The sequence below is a fragment of the Colossoma macropomum genome, unplaced genomic scaffold (genome assembly GCF_904425465.1).
Source record: "Colossoma macropomum unplaced genomic scaffold, Colossoma_macropomum, whole genome shotgun sequence".
In the NCBI taxonomy this organism is placed as follows: domain Eukaryota; kingdom Metazoa; phylum Chordata; class Actinopteri; order Characiformes; family Serrasalmidae; genus Colossoma; species Colossoma macropomum.
This window is the reverse complement of record NW_023494804.1, coordinates 14,166,482-14,185,519: the sequence shown is the minus strand read 5'-3', so window position 1 is coordinate 14,185,519 and position 19,038 is coordinate 14,166,482. Positions and strand designations below refer to the sequence as shown.

General features: G+C 44.2%; 1 protein-coding gene across 2 annotated transcripts in view; it reads right to left on the bottom strand.

The window, feature by feature from the left end:
• zswim6 (zinc finger, SWIM-type containing 6) overlaps positions 1-19,038 on the bottom strand; it is a 75,200-nt gene that overhangs the window by 47,285 nt on the left and 8,877 nt on the right. The window contains exon 1 of one of the 2 annotated variants that reach the window (XM_036594260.1): positions 2,942-3,600. The exons of the other annotated variant lie outside the window; for it this stretch is intronic. Within the exon in view, the coding sequence (XP_036450153.1) occupies positions 2,942-3,095 (154 nt within the window). The 5' untranslated portion in view covers positions 3,096-3,600. Of the gene's footprint in view, positions 1-2,941; positions 3,601-19,038 lie in introns of those variants that run through there. 2 annotated transcript variants of the gene reach the window in all.

The window sequence follows — 19,038 nt, the reverse complement described above, 5'->3', positions numbered from 1 at the left end:
GAAAGGAAGGAGTTTCAGTTTCGATTTTCAATTTTTGATTTTGACCAAAAAATTTCCTGAATGGCCAACTAAACAAACCTTTTATGCTAGCCACAGCACTAAACATATCCTACACGTCTTTAGCCAGAACCCTGGCCCACTTCATCAGGGTGGGAAAGAAAAAAAAAAAAACACAGCACTGACATTTCAGACTGTGGCGTAGGGAGGCGGAAAAGTACTATCTGGGACACACTTCGAGCCCAGACGGCTGCCTTTTTGGGTTCTCCATGAGTGATAGTCATGCTGTTGCTAATGTTAGCGTTAGCTACGGGTCACAGAGAGAGCCAAAACTGCTGCCGGGAGATATGCTAGAGCGCTACAGGACAGACCTGCTTTTTTAGAGGATGTATGTGGGGGGGACATAGCTTTCATGAGTTATGTATACACACCCCTGTATGTTGGTTGAGGCTAGCACTGCACTTTTGGGGAAGAACGAAGGCTCTCAAGCCGAAAGCTCTGTGGAGAGACCGCCGTTCCTCAGCCTCCAGCCAGTCAGTCCACGTCCCAGGAGAAGAGGGGTGCGGTGGAGAGAAAGAGAGAGAGAGAGAAGCCTGGGTTGGGTGGGCCGGGGTGGATGTGGTTCTTTGCTTGGGACCCCTCCCTGCACACCGAGAGCCCTGACTGTAAGGGGGAAAATGGCGTTTAAAAATAGGAAGCAGCCACAGTTCGAGCTGTAGTATGCCCGCCAAAAGCTTCGACTTCAAAAGGGAGATGCAACATGAGGTCAGGGGAGGTAAGCCTGTGATTTGTAGGGAAATTAATGTACTGGTTCGCTGGATCAGCCTTTTCTCTTGAACTCACTGACTTGGTCTCACACGAGAGGGCAGTATGTCAGAGGTCTAGTAAATATCCAGTATAGCTCAATTTCAAAAAGATCCAGATTTAGACACACAGCCAGCCCAATCCTGCACTGTAATGAACCATTTTGGTTTCATGTGCAGTTACTCACATAAGCACGTGATGGTCAGGGTTAAGGGGTGGAGCTGGGGCAGAAGTCAGAAAAACGCAATGTACTGCATTTAGTGATTTACTCTTTCCTTATAAAATGCCGCTTCTAGCTGCACCGTATCCCTGTTGCTGGAACAAGAATTGCATCTGAACTGTCAATCAGATTTACTAGTTAGCTACTGTTTCAATATAAACAGGTAGAAAGCTCTGGCACTTCCCCTTTTAAAAAGTTAATTAGAAAGTGTGGTGCTTCTAGCTCAAAACAACAACAAAAAATAGCTTTCTGTTTAGGTTTTGATCATTCTGATCTATATAATCATACAGTTCAATGTGCTCCGCAACCATCACCGAAGCCCTCTCTTCCTTTAGATCTGACTGATCAGCACAGAAAAATAACTAAAATAATAAAAACACTTATAAGGTAACCTACTTTACTGCTTCAACTCAGGTCACCTGGAGCGCTCTGCACAAAACAGAGCCACGGAGGGTGAGTAAAACGAGAGGCACCCAGCCCAAACCATGTGCAAACGATATCTCTCCCATTTAAAACAACAGAAAAAGTGCCTCAGCCCACAAAGCACGCATCCTGCCTGAACCCTCATTAGGCCTATTTTAAAGAAGCTATTTCAGACCACCTGAGAACATACGTCTGCATATTTTGATGCACAATTATTGTTCATTTGCTGAATTTAACATATTGGGAAAACAAATCAAATCATAAAAGTGGCCTGGGCAAAAATCTGGCTTTTTTTTTTTTTAATTTTATGTTTTATTGTTATGTTAAACATTTAAGTTGTGCATTAAACTTTGCAGATGTCATAGTTAAATTCTGTTCCCTGTTATTTTCACTTGGAAAAGCATGTAATTGGACCGGGGATGTATACGACCACACGTACAATATGTGCCATCGCTGTTTATGTACCATCAGCACGGAAAACAGCAGCGCAATATACAGCATTATGCATACACACTACTTTCACTTCTTCTTTAGACGGCTTGCTCAGTTAATATGCCTGGAATTCACACCCAGACTAACTGACTGGAAAACCTGACTAATAACGCACAAAGGAGGAACGGAGAAATAGAGAGAGAGAGAGAGAGCGAGAGAGACACAGAGACACACACAGAGAGAGAGAGAGAGAGAGAGAGAGAGAGAGAGAGAGCGAGAGCGCGCGCGCGCGAGAGAGAGAGAGAGAGCGCGAGAGAGCTCCTCCCTTCCCCCTTATGCTCTGTAGTCAGCTGACGCTGTGGCCACAAGGGAAGCGTTCCACACACTGGCAGCTATCCACTGCCGCTTGCAGAGACACAGAAAAACACACACACACACACACTGCCTCCTCCCCCTCAGCTGCCTGAATCGTGCACACATCAACAAATATCAACAAATGCCGTTCCCCTGTATGGCCCAACCCCGACTGTGCATGGCCCTGGGCTGAACTGCTCAGCTGACGTCATGGCAACAGAAGGGGAGGGAAGGGGAGAAGCAGACTGGGGCGGGACAAGGAGAGAGGGGGCGGGGTGGTGTGGAGAGAGAGAGAGAGAGAGAGAGGAGAGAGAGAGAGAGAGAGAGAGAGAGAGAGAGAGAGAGAGAGAGAGAGAGAGAGAGAGAGAGAGAGAGAGAGAGAGAGAGAATTCCTAAACAGTAGACAAACCCACTGGTGGGAAGCTTAGAAAGCCCTCAGCTGTGGAGAAGAAAAAGCAAAGGCTTGGCCGCACGCCAGACGTCTGAGCTCAGCATTTTGTAATGCACTTCCTTTTTTGCTTAACAGCTTGCATAATACAGCCGGCCGCCGCAGCCATCAACCTTTAACTCTTCACGTCCCAGCCAATTTTTATGTGCACAGTGGGAGGAATGCCCATAACGCGGGAAGGAAAATGAATAAAGGCCAACATAGCAACTGCTGTATCTGAACAGTAGGATTAAAACAAAAATCAAAAAGAAATCAGGACTGACCTCTTCCGAAAGTTTCTTCGCTATCAAGATCATGAGCAGAGGTCGCTTTGAGATACAAACAAAGGCACACGAGCAAGTTGTTGCCCAGCCCAGTTCTACGACAATCCCTGATAGACATCAGTACTTCAAAACCGATACTTCTAGAGCAGCCCATGAGGAAAAATGGCTTTGTCAGTCTAACGCCTGCAGACAGGGCCTTTGATGGTGTGGGCCCTCACGTGTAATCTCAGTTGACACAACTCTAGCATCCCACACCGTTTCGGAATTAGTGTCAAAACCCTCCATCACCCAGCTGCATCTCTGCAGTGGCAGACACACTCATCCCCATCAAACCTGTTTACACCAACATCAAACAGAAATGCGACCAGACAAGACACTTTCACCAAACGAGAACAGGAGGAGATTTCAATGTCGTTCAAAGCCAAAGGGTTTAAGTAATTTGGTTAAAGAACCACCTCGACCAACCATGCTAATGTGTTGGACAACAAATAGACAGCAGATAGGACACTGAGCATGATGTCTGCATATTTATCATCATTCATTGTTAAGCGGTGTTAGCATTTTTGACTGTACTACTATTTTAATTCAGAGGGTACAATAAGTAACCCTCCAAATGTCAAGGCATTTCACCATTTTTTTGTTCATTTGTGTAGCAAAACATGGTCACATGGTCATTTAGCCCTGAAAGACTGCATAATCTGCTTCTCAAGGGCGAGAAAAGGATGGTGAGCAACACATTTGAAAAGGTGAACCATCACTGCCTATCCAGCAAATAAGATTTAAATGCCACCCCAAAGGAAGAATGATCCCAAGCCAGTAAATTACACTAGGCTGCCCTATTTTCCTGATAGTGGAGTTTTCTTACATGAAAATCTACATGTATCTCTATTTCTATAGAGACAAGGGAATGAGACTGCAGTGTAGGCTGTTGAATACCATATTTATGTGAAGATGGAAAGTCTATAGATGCTCTTGTTTAAGAATCACTTCACAGTGGTACAAGAATAAAACATGTGGCAAGCAGTGGTCACATTGTGCCACAACAATTGTGTTTGAAGATGGTTCCAACGTAAGAAAGTTTTGCATGATTATACTAACCAAAAGCGTTCCCGTATCCCGGTGGCTGAACTGAAGGATGCTTTCGCTGCATCTACATAAGCCCAAGAGAGTAAACCTGCAAAGCCTCCAAGGCGCCATATGGAGCTTCGCCTTAAGACCCATTCACGCCAGCAGAAGCGGATGATTCTGAAACCGCTGTACCCAGACCTGGCATTTATTGCAAGCCTTTGAACAATAGCACCCCCTCTATACTGCCATCTCACCCCCAAGCCAATTCTGGCTCCCCTCCCAGCCCTGTTATTGTGCTACACTGAATGTACAGGGTTAGGTGTGCACTGTAAGGTGGGTGTAAGCTTGGCCTCACAATGGAGAACCCAATCACTTCTTTAGACACACAAGCAAGCCCCTGGAGCAAACTGGAGAAGGGAAGGGAAGGCAAGAGAAGGAGGGGGGTACACAGAAGGTAATTATGAATGGTAGAGGGACTCTCAAGTAAAGATGTGACAACAATAGGCACCTCCAGCTCCTCTCTCCAGGCAGGAACCAACAAAGAAATGCTCTGAGCCTCCATAGCTGTCTAGCCAATAACAGTGGAGAGGAGAAACTCTCTGCAGATGACAACAATGAGAGGAGGAGCGGCTCGGGGGGAGGGAGGAACCACCAGGCAAGCAAGCGCACACATTGCAAATTAGGTCAATGAGGATTTCCCCCCCCAAACTAGGTCAATTGAAGCCCATCGCAAGTTACCTCCAACTGCACAGCAAAGTGAGAGGAGATGAAAAAAAGGGAAGGGGGTTGTACACATCTTGCACTTTTCAAGGCACTAATTAACCATCTTCCCTTGCGTGTATAATACAGTGAGGAGACTCTCCGAACGTGCAGATGGAGCAGTGTGTGGCGACAGACAGAGCGAAGCAATCCTCAGAACAATCAAAGCCGTTTTACTGCCCAGTTTCTCCAAGCACGCAAAGAGACCTCCGGTGACACTATGAGTCTAATTGTCACCATTATGGCTCTTCTAAGCCCTGCCAAGAATGATCTGAGGCCTGTGGCCAGCTCCTCAATACAGAGATACATTTAAAAAAATAAATTAATTAAAAAAAATAAAACCGCTCCATCTGTCCATGGAAATAACTGTCCTTTTGGCATTTCGGAAGAGCAGGCCCTTGGCCTGAGTCAAAGAAGGGGGACAATCTCCTTGCTGTTGGCCAGTTAACTGCTTTGCTGTTTTGTTGGCCTGATGTGTCAGGTGACAGTCCAAAGCTTAAACTTTATGTGACACTGCACAGCCAAGGGCTCCAGGAGAGTGCCCCAAACTTCAAACTTAATAGAGGGAGAAGGTCAAAGAGGCTTGCTCGTTAAAAACAATGAAATAAGTGCACGACTAGCTGATTTGTAATTTTGTTTTTGTGTTTTGTTCTGTGTTTTAATCTCTCCAACTGGGACCTGCATCTGACATGGCATTACAAATAATATGAGAAATTATATAGAAAATGTAACACCTGTCTTATGCCAAACTACATGTGAAAATATATCTAGCATATGATCCAAACTACAGGTCAAGAAGCATGTAGCAATGATGTAACTACTGTGCAATCAGTGATGCCCATTGCACAAAAGGGTCTGCAACCCATTACTCACAGCCAGACGTAATTTTTTTTTTACACCTCAATGGTTAGCTTCAACACTCAACAGCACTGATGAATATTTGCCTCCCTGTTATTCATAAGGACTCTTCAAAACCTGCAACATAAATCCATTCTTATATGAATGCATCATAAAAGACCAAAATTATTCCCTTCAAATTATATATTAAAATATTTATTTTATCAACATATATATTTTGCAAAGCAAGGATTCCCAGGAATCTACGTAACCCACTAGTTTGGCCCACAGAGTCTCAGTCAGCTGTATGATACATAATTACTGCACTCTAAATAGGTAGCTGAACATAAACATTAAGGTTAACTTTAGAAGGTAGTGGGTGGACTGGTATGCCATAAAAGCATCAACATGTTTAAGACATGACTATAGTGAGTAAACAAGCAAATGACACTGTCACTTTAAATTAAAGTAATTTTCATATGGCGGTTGCATTCATTTTCCTTGCATTGGGGCCCATAAGATTCTAGTCACAGCAGTGGTAGGCACATAGAGCGATTAGTTTACATGAGTGTAATGGCCTTTAGGGGAGTGCCGCTCGGCCACTTTTGACCAGCTGTATGACGTTACCGATTAACAACCTCTCTTTATAGCAAGTAATTCCACCCGCAACCAAGTATCACTGTAATTGGGTATCTACCTCAACCATGGCCAGAAATGTATGAGTCTTAACATCTGATCTTGGTTAAGAAGTGGAGTGCATTTCATCTGATGGGTATCCAGAGATCAGAACCGTGACTGTAAAAGTCTGGGGGACCTGAGACTTTCTCGGAAAAGAAAAGGATTAGCTGACTAGGTCTCCATTCCGGTAAGTGCGGCCATATATGAGGGCTGGATTCTCTCACACACACACACACACACACACACACACACACACACACACACACACACACGACCACAAGCAGGACATGACATCACCCAGTCATTCAAAATCAAGCCATTCATTACAGTCAAAACTTCATTTTTCAACAGAGATGCCCTTTAACAGATCTTCTAGAAAAGGATGTTTCAGCTGTTTCCAAGAGCGAAAAAAACCCACTTTTACCCTTACATTGACAACTCAGAGAAGATTATGACTGAACACAACCCCCTACACGCCCTAGAAGAGTTTTTCTTTTTTACGAACTGTTACTACTCCAAACACTGGATGCAGTTCGCATTTCCACTTCAAAACGAGCCATCTCAATTTTGATGTGACTGAAACATCATGGGAGGTGCAGTCATCCTTGCGCTTCTGCCTTTAATGCCACTTTTCTCTAGCAAAGCGCTCTGAATAATGGATTACAGTTTGTGGCTGTTACCCAGTCGCTTTTAATAAACGGCTGAGCACGACAGATTTTTAACCTTTTGTGATGACGGCTCACTTTATTCTCTTTAAACACTGCTGACAGAAAATGATTCCAAGGCCTCAAAGGAACCTGCCTTGTGGAACTTGTGCACATCCCCCTCCTCCGTCTAAACAACCCTGCAGAAAAAGGGTTGCACTCAAAACAAAGTTCCATAAATTATCTACACAGTATGATCATTTTTTCCCCTTCCTTTTTTGCCGGATATTGGTTTTAGCCACTATGAAACTTCTCCATTGTCCTGTGCCCATCCGACAGCGACAGCTAAAGGGGCTAAAAGGCACCAGCCATTCATCAGCCAGGGGACAGCTGGCTAGTTCACAGTCATGATGCCTTGGACACAAGGCTCAGGCACAATCCAAACACGCCGAACACAGTCAGCCTTTTCAGCGCCCTCACCTTTAAATTCCCAGAATTCTTCCCGAGAGAAGAGGCCACAATGGGAACACGGAGTGACCCTCCCTGCACTATGGCAACATGCATTCATTTCCGGCTCCCAAAAAGGGAGGAGACACCCAAGCATGTCAATAACTAGAAGCATCTGAACATGGTGAGCTTAGTGGTGACCAATTTCAAAATGTTACAGCTGATAATATTGTACAGTATGGTGTGTACTCTTTTATATTTGAAAACTGAAATACTGATTTTATTGAAATATTAAAGTCCCTGAAAATAAACGTGTTGAGTAAATCGTTTCTCTAAGAATCAAAATCACATGTTGTGAGGCCAGAGGTTTGTACCCCTGAAACTTGCCTGGGGATCATGTGAAATGGCCAAAGCAGGGGAGAGTACAGGGAGAGAGAAGCTTTATACTGATGCATCAGCAGATCTAGGCAGAGGCCAAGGCTCAGACAGTGATCTATATACGGGAACAGCGCACTGGGCCAGGCCTTCTCTCCTGATGCAGTCATATTTAGCCTCTCTCCTGACGATAGAGAAGCAAAAAAAGGGCCAAAACTGTGCTTCCTACCTCCCCCTTCTGGCCTGGTAGTGGAGGGTTGGGGGGGGTGGGGGCGATGGAGTCAGCAGTTGGCCCGGGACCTCGTTCCATTCTGTTATCAGGAGAGCGGGCTGCTGGTGCCGGCGCTATCACTGCTCCCAAATCTGCTGACGTACCGCAGAGTTTATCAGAGGTACAAGTGGTCATCTTACAGTTAAAGGCGAATCTGATTGGGTGCAGCCATACGATACCAGGCACACACACATACACACACAGAAGCATGTCAACAAACAGGGAGCCCGGCTCCAAGTTCTCACCAAGGCCCCGGACAATGCCTCCAAAGAACTGGGGGGGAGAAACAGACACTCAACCCCTGAATTTCAAAAGGCTCTTTTCCTCTCTGTTAGATTCTCAAGGACACAAGCTTAGAGGGGAGACTTGACAAGTAGTACTTGAGTTTTTTGGACCAAGCTGAGACAGACAACTGAAAGAGAGGAAGGGGATTGGTGGAAGGAGCAGAGGAGCACACGATGCATTAGAGCCATTCCATTGAATGTGAAAGAACACCTAACAGGCTTTAGAAAACACAATTCACACAAGCGCACAACAATCTGTAACCCTAATATGTCTCGTTCGATTTTGCACGCAAGTCCACAAATTAATATGAGCAAAGCAAAAGCCATCTCAAACGGCTGATCCACGGAAAAGCTGATTTTGCCAAACAGATTTACAGTGTGTCAGGAAGGTAAAGGCACTTAGGGTGGGGGGGCATTAAAGAAATAAGCAAGAAGACAATCTCATTCAAGCGACTGGCTGGGGGTGGGAGGGTAATTAAAAATAGGCTCAAGCAAGGAAGCCACATAACATGCTGCAAGCAGCCATCGATCAACCTCAAGGCATATGGCTTTCAGCTTTGTGCGGCTTAAAAGAAACCCGAGTGCCAATGTCTGTCTTTCAAAAAGGAAAACATACTCAACCGAGCGGGACTGGTCGGCCATTTTTTTCTTCTAGGCGGCTGAAAGGCTCGTGAAGCCAGTGAGCCACACTTGAGGCTTGGCAGGGCTCTATGTTTGAGCGCTGGAGTTTTCTTGCCCCCTCCCCTTTCCACCATCATCTTTCCCAACCTCCGCAATCCAAGCCGTTTGGTTCAGCAGCCCAGAGCTGCAGGGCCAAAACGTACACAAATAAAAATGAGCAAACAGCAAAGGCAAAGCCCGCTAGTTCCCACCACCGTGATTAAGAAGAGAAATGGCACTCACACAAAAGATCCATTCTATCGTCTTTGCTGCACTGAGACAATAACCAGTGTCACCACTAAATCCAAAAAAGAGGGCAGGGAGGAATGTACGCTCAGGTTTTTGTCTTGAATATCTGGCAGAGGCAGAATGAGTCTAAGAAGAATCCATGATAAACATGGGAAAAGCACTTGAAGAAAAAAAAATATATATTAAAGGTGTTAAAAAGGGTTTTTTGTAAAGATGCCATAGAAGAACCAAGGCTGGTTCCCTACAGAATCTTTTGAAAGATAGTTAAAGAACCACTGTAAAAGTTCTCCATGTAATGTAAAGGTTTTTATAGTCTTTCATTGAACAGTATATCCAAGCCAAAAACCACTTAGGAGCCTCTAATCGGAAGACTGAGCGTTCTCAGCAAAAGAGACAAAGAGAGAGAGCAGAGTTCTCTCCCACCATCCTCAACAGGCAGTTTTCCATCAGAACTCAGCACTGGGACGTTTTAGGCGCTCCCAGAGTGCTTTGGTTTGTGGGGAGAAAAAAGCCTCGTTGTGCATGTGAACGCTGTGTGCTTCCAGCTGTTCCTGCCTTCCGAACTGCAGAAACAGAGGCTGTGGCCAAGGCCCCCCAGTCGTCCCTAATGACTGACAGGGCAAGGCTTCTCACAGGCCTCCCGGGCTCAGGTTTTGTCAGCTGTTCTCATGGCCAGCTGCAGGGGCAAACCACGGAGAGCGCCGAGAAACACAGGAACATAAGGACACGAGAGGAGCTGACTTTTAGCCTGTGCTAAGCAGACTTTTTTTGCTCTTCTTAACTCTTGTCCTTATCACACACTCCTCCATTTCTTCGTTTTGGTCCTCTCTGGCCAAATGGTGGGTAACATTGACCCAAAAAAGGAGTTGTTAGGTTTTGTATTGATACAAAATCAATAACCACTGTCACATGACATGGCAAAATTTATTGCCGTCAGTCAAGCCCTTTTCCTCTCCATGGTGCCCAATGAACCGAGTCAAGGCTTTGGATCCTTTGCTGACTTTTATGTCTTCATCTTTACATTGCACAGCTAGTGAGAAACATAGCTTGATTAAGCTCCACTCAATTCCACTTAAAAACTCTACCAGATGTAGAATTCACTATGGAGAACACAGCATGAGCAGCTCTAGTAGGCTGAATACACTGGACAGGCAGAAAGACCTTCCGAGAAGGACTGAGCATGTCTTGCACCGCTTATAGGCTTTGCACAGTGCAAGATTACAAAGACAAACACTTAACGGGTTAATCAATGCAGGGAATGGGGGTTGGTAGTGCTCTAAGGAACTGTGCGATCGGAGAGCATGAAAGAAGTAAGAGAAAAGCGTGCAAAATGTATGCATCCTTATCTGCAGCCAAGTCCATGCTCTGAATTTTAAAGTGGAATGTCAAAAAGGATGGGCCGAGAGGCGAGAGACCGGGCAAGTGCAAGAGACCAAGCGAGAGAGGTTTTGATCAGAGAAAGAGCGAGTAAGCTCATTATCACGATCTCATTACTCATGCACTCAGCAACAGGCAAACATCAGCAGCAGCAGAAGTCCCTTAAATTTTCCAGAAGAGCTCGGGTGATAAAGGGGTTAAGATCGTCTGGAAGGTCGAGTCAGAGCCCTCGGAGGGTTTTCAGAGCAGATCCTCCAGTGAGAGAACGGAGGCAAGCCCTCTGCCCTCGGCCCCTGCTGATCAGAGATCAGAGGGAAAGGGCCTCCCGACTCCCGCACTCTGGGATTAAGAGGCAGAACTAAGACCATATGAATATTAATATACTCGCACTAGCCAGGCACTAGCATTGGGAAATTTGAGAAGGGGAGGGCTGCTGGCTTCCCATGGACCACTGCCCGAGCTCTTCAGACACATTCGTATGCTCACAATAACAGAAGTGAAACACACACACACACACACACACACACACACTCACACACACACTCACACACACACTCACACAGAAACCCACCCAGATTACACAACGGTGGAGAGAGGAGGCCACGCGTGTAATGTACTTTGATTCTAATGAAGCACCAGTGCATGAACATAACAGGCAGAAATCGTAGCCTACCCCTCGCAATCCTCTGTACCCTGCAAACCAATGTAAACATACAAAAAAAACGGCATAAAAATGAAAAAACATATCTAAAATTGTATTACAAATACATTAATACTTTATAAAAGGTTCTGTAATGCAATGGGATTTATATGGGGTAAGATATGTGAAAGTCCTAATGATGCATGAGGACAATGGAATCATATCAGTATGGGCAGATATTTGCCTAATCAAGTTAGTTTCTATCAGGCACGTTTATTTGTCTGATATTTCAAAACTAACATTTAGTTATGTATTTACAGTACTCTGGGAAAACAATGTATAGACGAAGCTAGGCTACTGTGTTAAAATTTCTATTTTATTCCTTTTACTGTTATAACTGTACAAATAAGTAGCAATTTCAGGGTCCCAATTTAAACATTTTATAAATGCTTGTATTAACATCGGCAGATGAAAAATATCAGATACAGACACTGGCCCTCAATTTCCTTGTCGGTATATCCTCATTAACGCAAGACTCCACCGATTTTTCAAATTCTGCATAATTCTGTCATTGAGATGTATACAAAGTCATTCACAGTGGTTTGATGTGAAGTGGTGCTTTGTAGAGAAACCTGCCAGTCAGAATTCGCTACTATGGAAGTAACAGAAACCAGGCTGACCCTACGATGCAAATATAGCCATTCTGTTCACTATTTAAAATGACCAGTGAACCTATAAGTTTTATATGTAAATGTTGATAATGGTAAAATATAGGTAAATCTGAAAGAATAAGTTTTCTTAGGGGACTATTTTTCCTTACAATGCCCTGCATGTACCTCTCTGCCATGAGTGAATATATTTTAAGCTAAAAGCTTATCTGAAAATGATTGTACAACAATGTCTCAGGCATCAAGCAGCACATTTGCCAAAGATATCATATTATAACTTTCAGTATTGTAGATTATGGAACCATTAAATGCTTTGGAAGTCTGGTTCCTATCACCACAGATGTTAACAATTTGGTATGTGAACATTTTTTAATAAGGAATGAGCATTTGACATCTTTTTGAATTACACTGTTTACATCTTAGTTATTTTATTATGCAGACATTGTGAAATGCAAATTACCACAGGTAACCTGCTGTATATATAATGCGGCACTCATAGCAGTGGAAAACGCAAGAAAGCTATAAAATGCATACAGCAGCCAAAAACAGGCACTGTTGACTAATACTAGATTTTGGTTATTATTTTACAATGAAGTAACAAAACAGGGCAGCTTTGTGTTTAGCTAAGAAGGAATTTTGCTACAAAATTATTGCTGTCAGACGTATGAAAACAATAGACAGTACAGATTTGTACTGGATTATAATCACAGATTTTGACAGCAATCACTTAAATTACTGTACCTCTTCACATAGAACTTATCCAACTCAAACAGGGCTGAAGAAGGTCAGTGCAGAGGAGTGAAGGTGCTAGCTGCTATTGTAAAGCTGTTGAAGGGGCTGGTCAGCAGTCATACCAGGGATTGTAAAGTCATTAGCTTCATCAGCTCCACCTGCAGCGACAAACACTTGCTAGAGGGTGGACCGACAGCCTTGGCCAGGGCAGGGGCCATGAAAGCCTGGCAATGTTTTCACGGGAGACATGAGCTCGACCCCCGACCTCTGAACTCCCAACAGGTGCACCCAGACTGCATAAACAGGCCAAGAAAAAAAGATCAATCCCCAGTGAATAGAAGGAAGTTACACTCCATCACCTGGAGGCCTCTGGAGAATTCCCCCAAGAAAGCCACGTCAAACAAGCCCTGCTCACAGAGGACACTGAGTGCTATAGCAGAGGCTACCATCAACCCAGCTGCAGTTCCTGCCAAAGGAAATAGATCTATCTAAGTGGTTCTACACAGACTGAAGAATTATTACTCTGTCTACATCAGTGATTGGCTACATATGCTGCATCCACATCAGGCTAGGGATGAAGGCAAGAAATAATAAGCAATATACCACCCTTATGTTGTGCATGAGAGGCCCATGGTGCACATATGCTCTCACTTGGGCTAATCAAAGCAGGCCATTTCTGAGCTGCTTGGAGAGGTTAATGACCAAAGGCTGAGCACGACTGCAAGGCCCAGAGCAGTGAAGATGCATTTCTGTCTGAGGGAAGTGGCTGGTGGCTTTGTTCCATTTGGAATGGCCCCTTTTGCATAGCGGGACTGGGCCCAACATGCAGCTGGAGCCATTGGTGGGAATGGCATGAGACACACAGCTCCGCCAAGCCCTCATTGTGCCTGCTGAAACATGGCGCGATGGCATCGGGACGGCGCAGAGAGGCCGCAGCCTGCCAGGCTCCAGGGCTGCTCCTTTTAGAGCTGTGGCGGAGCGCATGAAATGCTGCTCACCTCCTCGGTTTACGATCAAAAATACCGTCTAACGTGAAACTCGAGACAACAGCCGGCCCCTGCAACCGCGACACAAAGGGGAGGGGGGGGAATGGTGCCAAGTCCCGCCTCACTTGCACCCCCCACACCCCCCACCCATTCAGCCAGAGTAAGCGAGCCAGCCAGCCATGTGCACGTCAGACCTGATTCCCAGTGCGGAGTCACACGTGGTCGCTTCCCAAACCTCCAGAGGAAGACAAAGAAGAGCTGCTCTCAGACAGGCTGGGCACGGTCACAGGGGCCCTAGCACCATAATCGATATCAGCTGTATAGGAGTACCGAGAAATATTGAGAGACGTGTTACTAAATATGCATTCAAGAGTAAGAAACGTCTATAAAAAACAGCTTCCTTGCATACAGAGCCTAGGGCATCAATTGGAGCGCAAACACAAACAAATCCATCATTCCCCGCGACGTGCCAGAGAGACAGCTAGAGCCTGGCAAGATCCTCCAGGGCCTCGGCCCCCTCTATGCCGAACACCCCTCCCTTGCACCTCCATCTCTCTCCTGCCTGTGGCCCTGCATATAGAGCATACACCAGATGGGGCACAAGAGCTGTTGACTGGTCATCCTCCTTATACGCACATTGTAATTTCAAGCAACATGGGTCGAGAGGAATTCATAGAGGACAAAGGGATTTGGATGAGGATTTCACAGATCAGATTTTAGCAAATAGAGTTGGGAGAAGAGTGATTTCAAAGAGAGGCCAAAAATCAAGTTCACACAACTTTCCACTACATCCCAAAAGTAGTTGATCAGCCAAGACATGTTTGGTGCCAAATTTTGCTACGAGGCTAAAACTGCTAACAACCATTAAAGTCAATGGTCACCCAAATCTCCCCTATAACGCTTAACCAAATTTTTTCAGTCTGCTTAAACTGCATCCAGGTTTTCATTAGGGTCGCACAGATTTGTCAATGTGGTTTAGAGTACAGTATGACTTACTGATAACTATAAAAATAAACAAAAGCTGTTGTTCCAAATTGTGAATTCCCTTCAGCATCCAATTCCCCTTCACTTTGACGCATGTTATGCAGACTTTTGGATGCTAGATTATATTTGTTTGTCTTCTAAAAAGGTCAAAAGTTTTTTATAATAAGAAACAACAGAAATCAGGAACTTAATCAATAGTGTCCTTGGGCCAGCGTGACATGCATGCACATGAATTCAGCACAACACCTGTTGTCTAAAATAGCTGCCTGCTGTGTTTAGCTACAAAACGAAGCTTTGAAAAATGTGTACATCAGATTTTCTATGGTCTGTTTTAGGGTTAGTTTCTTTACATGTATCTAATATTCTAAGATACTATTCTAAGATGATAAGCAGTCTATCGTGATATCATTAACATGTATCATCATGTTGTCAAAAGCACAGATGGTAGCTACTACATTTTTTTCCTCATATGCTTGGGTATCCCCTTTCCCCATCCATGATTTGGTTAAATCCTCACCGCAGTCAACATGTCATAATCCAGTATCATTTTATACTCTGGTCTCATCATACACAAGGAGGTGCTGATCCTTCAGCAATGTGAACGCCACCTACACCTCCTGGCAGCTATCCATGCATGTGTGCAAGTAAGGCCACGGCTGGCACAGCTGTGGCCCACTGAAGAACTTTTTAAAAGCCTGTCAAAGTCACAGTACACTTACTGCGCTAGGCTGCCATGCCAGTGTGGCTGCACGAGGCTTGACCGCAGACCAATTTTCTCCTAACCCAAAACATATTACTTCTGTGTCTGAGCGCAAAGGAGAGCTGCTTATTGGCCTGCTCCAAAAGAGCTCTTCCTGTGTGCCCTTTAAAGGAAACGTGGAACTGGGTGATATTTTTTTTCCGGCTCCTTCCATTCTTATCCAGACAAACTTGTTTTAGGGGCCACTCGAAACTGCCTTCTGAGTACACAGCTGACTCAGCAGCTGATTTCTGTAGGAAGCTGTTAGTGGTTACGCTCAGAACACGTGAGCACAAAAAGCATATTCTGTTACGTGACTAATTCAGAGACAAAAAGCAGAGCCATAACTGATTTCAGGGTGTGGCTCACACAATCACTCTGTTTACCGTCAAAGTTGTAACGGAACATACCTCCACCTGCCATTCAGTAATCAGGAAAATATGTAGACTGCTCATCATTAATGCCATTTATTTGTCCTTTTAAATCACAAGCTATACTGAGGCAAAGGAAAAAAATAATAAAATCTGGCTTTCCTTTTATTTTCTCCCTGCATTTAATTTACAAACTGCAAACCCTTCATTTTGTCGCAGGCGATTTGTCATGCTGCATTGCATATCCAATTCCTATTCATTTCTTGCAGTGTAAGTGTCTATGCTGGGAGACTTTTTTCCCCCTCCACAGCTTACAGATAGAATTATGATCACTATTATAGCTCACTGTTAGCGCCCTTCCCTCGTTCCTTGGCGATGTCGATACCGCTGCTCTCTGCACACTAAATTAATCACCGCGACCCATTCTCACAGCGCTAAATATGTCATTTATGGCATATTCTTCCTTTGGATGGGGCTCTGTGGAGGAAGGCAGGGCCATCCATTTGTCTTGCTTATGCCTCCATAAATCTTGATCAGTTTTGGGCTTCGCTGGCGAATTGACAAGCTCAGCCTCTTCCGCTCTCCCGTTCCAAGCAAATAAAAATGATAAAGGCCTGTCAATAGTTTACATACTCTGTCTCCGCAAGCAAATCAAAACCGCTGCAGCACCGCAGGACATCACCCCCTCCTCAATTTGCCTGGCCCACACCCCAATTTAAAACCCAACAGAAAAAATATAAACACAATATGTGGTTACCATCTGCAACCTACTGTTCTTATGCTCAAAGACAGGAACCTTAAAAACACAAATATAAAAAGGCTGATGATGGTAAAATAGTGGTTAACATGAAAAAAAGTTATAAGCAGAAATTAGAGCATTACAACCCCTGTATGTACCGCTCCATCATGAACAAACTTCGTAACACAAGTTACTTGGTTACATGTTACAATTAAAAAGGAACTCCAACAATTTCTCAAAACTTCTGCATACTTTTACAGTTCAGATGTACACAAAGTCATTCAGAGTGGACTGATGTGAAATGCTCCATTCTATGGAAACCAGACGTCTAAAGAGGAAGTTTGAAACATCAGTGGAATGAATAGTCATGAGGCTATAGGTTTTGGTAAATGTGTTCAATACTCCAAATAAGAATTACGTACAAGGCTGTAAACAAAGATGTTTACTATGATTCACTGTTAATGAATGCCCACATAAAGGTGTGTGTGCACATGTGTGCATGTTTGAGTAAAGGAGGGGGGGCAGGATTAATGCTATGTGCCCTCGCTCCCTATCCGTTGCCATCAATAGCCCAGCTCAGCACTTCCTGCCACTACCAAACATTCATTCAGGGTAGATCGCACACATTCATCTGTGCGTTTAGAGCCGTGGCCTCTGTGCCTTATTATCCTCTTTGAACCTGTTTCTCTTCAGGCTCTTCTGGTTCTCGTGCTGCCCTGCGATTCATTTTTCATCCGGGCGGTTTCGAAGGGCGAGACTGAGGCTGGAGGCAGACAGAACAATGCAGTGGCAGGGAATGAGGGAAGGTGCGACGAGAGCGCGGGCCTGTGTGAGCATGTGGCGGCCCTGGAGGGGGGGAGCGCGCCTTTGTTTATTTTAACCCTTAGAAGTGGCATTCGTTGCTTGTGTTACCAAAAGCAGTCACTTTTTTATATTAATTTTCTTATTGAAACAATCTTTCAATCAATACAATATTTTTATTTATTAGTAGAATAGAAGTTTTCATTATAATTTTAATTTGTTGTGCCTAGTCCTATTCTGCATAAAGAAATAAAACATAATACAGAAGATATAAACTGAATGTAACCAATTCACTGTATAACTAAAAAGAATCAACTTGTATGTTTATTAATGAGTTAATTAAATACATATTACAATTAAAATGAAATGTCACTAATTTTCACTACTTCTGCATGACACAGTCATTCAGAGTGGTTTGATGTGAAATGCTCCATTCTAGAAACATACGCAGTCATTAAATGAGATGGTTATGAAAACTGCCTCACGTCTGAAGCACTGTTTTGTGATAGTTTAGTGACAAAGTTTTGCCCTAAAATGTATTATAATCAGTTTTTTTAATCCATTCATGGTGGAGAGATACATACCTAAGGCCAAATATCTATATTTTTATATATATATTTTTTTGAATTTACCACTAGTTAATTCAATGTGTAACTTGAAAGAATGATTAACTTATACTACAGAACTATTAAGATGTTAATCAAACATATAGCAAATTACAATAGCTCTCAACCTCTCAGGTCGAAAGCAGGCTGTTCCAAAGAGTCAGTCTTACAAAGGTTGAAGCGATATTTGAGTCAAAGTTCACAGGCCCAGGTCCTTCATAGCTCATTAGTGCTGAGATAGAGGAAGTAAATGGAACACACGGGTGGGCGGGCGGCTGTGGACCTTGTGAAACACTATCCGGCACGTGAGTCCCAGAAGGGGGAGCTAGAGCAGGAAGTGGCGGATAAGCGGTGACCCGGGTTTGCTTTTGAAAAGCCATCGTCAGGAGTCAGAGAGAAGCACAGCTGCTGCCGCTGCTGCGTGGCCTGGTGAACTGCGCTCAAAAACGACAGAAGGAAAAAAATAAATAAAGAAATAAAAAAATTAAAAAAAGAGAAAAAGGAAATAACCCCCCTCGAGTCTGCTTTCAACAACTAGCAAGCAGCATCAAACATGCACGCACTCATACAATCTCCTCCTTTTCCTCATTCAGAGCTGGCTGTTCCGACACTGGTGGACCACATGGGGATGTTTTGGGGCCTCTCCATGTAATGACTATTTGCCCCATAAAGGCCTTCGATGCAAGTCAGAACCTGATGCGCACCGCACACCCAGCAATGCAGGGGCCTCCGAGAATGAGATTTGAAGAACTTCAGCCATGTGCAAATCGTCTGCTACGGCGAACGCAACCACTCGAGATAACGCAACCACTCGAGATGCTTTCCCTTCTCTGCTAGTTTCACAACCTCTTCAAAGAAACAGAGACATCAGAGAAGTGCAGCGCACCAATCAAACTGAGGCCTAATCCGAAGATCCTCGTGAGCAATACTTAGCCATTAATGTGAACTTAAAGGTCTCATTCATCACCACACAGTTTCCAGGTCTCTGCTGCGGTCCAGATAATGAAGACGGATCGGGGTCTTAGCGTACCAGGGACGGAATAAATAACCTGGCCGCCGCTCCTCCTTAAAGCGATAGTTTGGCCCAAAATAAAATGTACACTATTTTATGCTGACAAGTAAGCAGATTTAGTCCATTTTTACAGATAACCTTTAATATGTTGTTGTTTATAAAATGTGGATA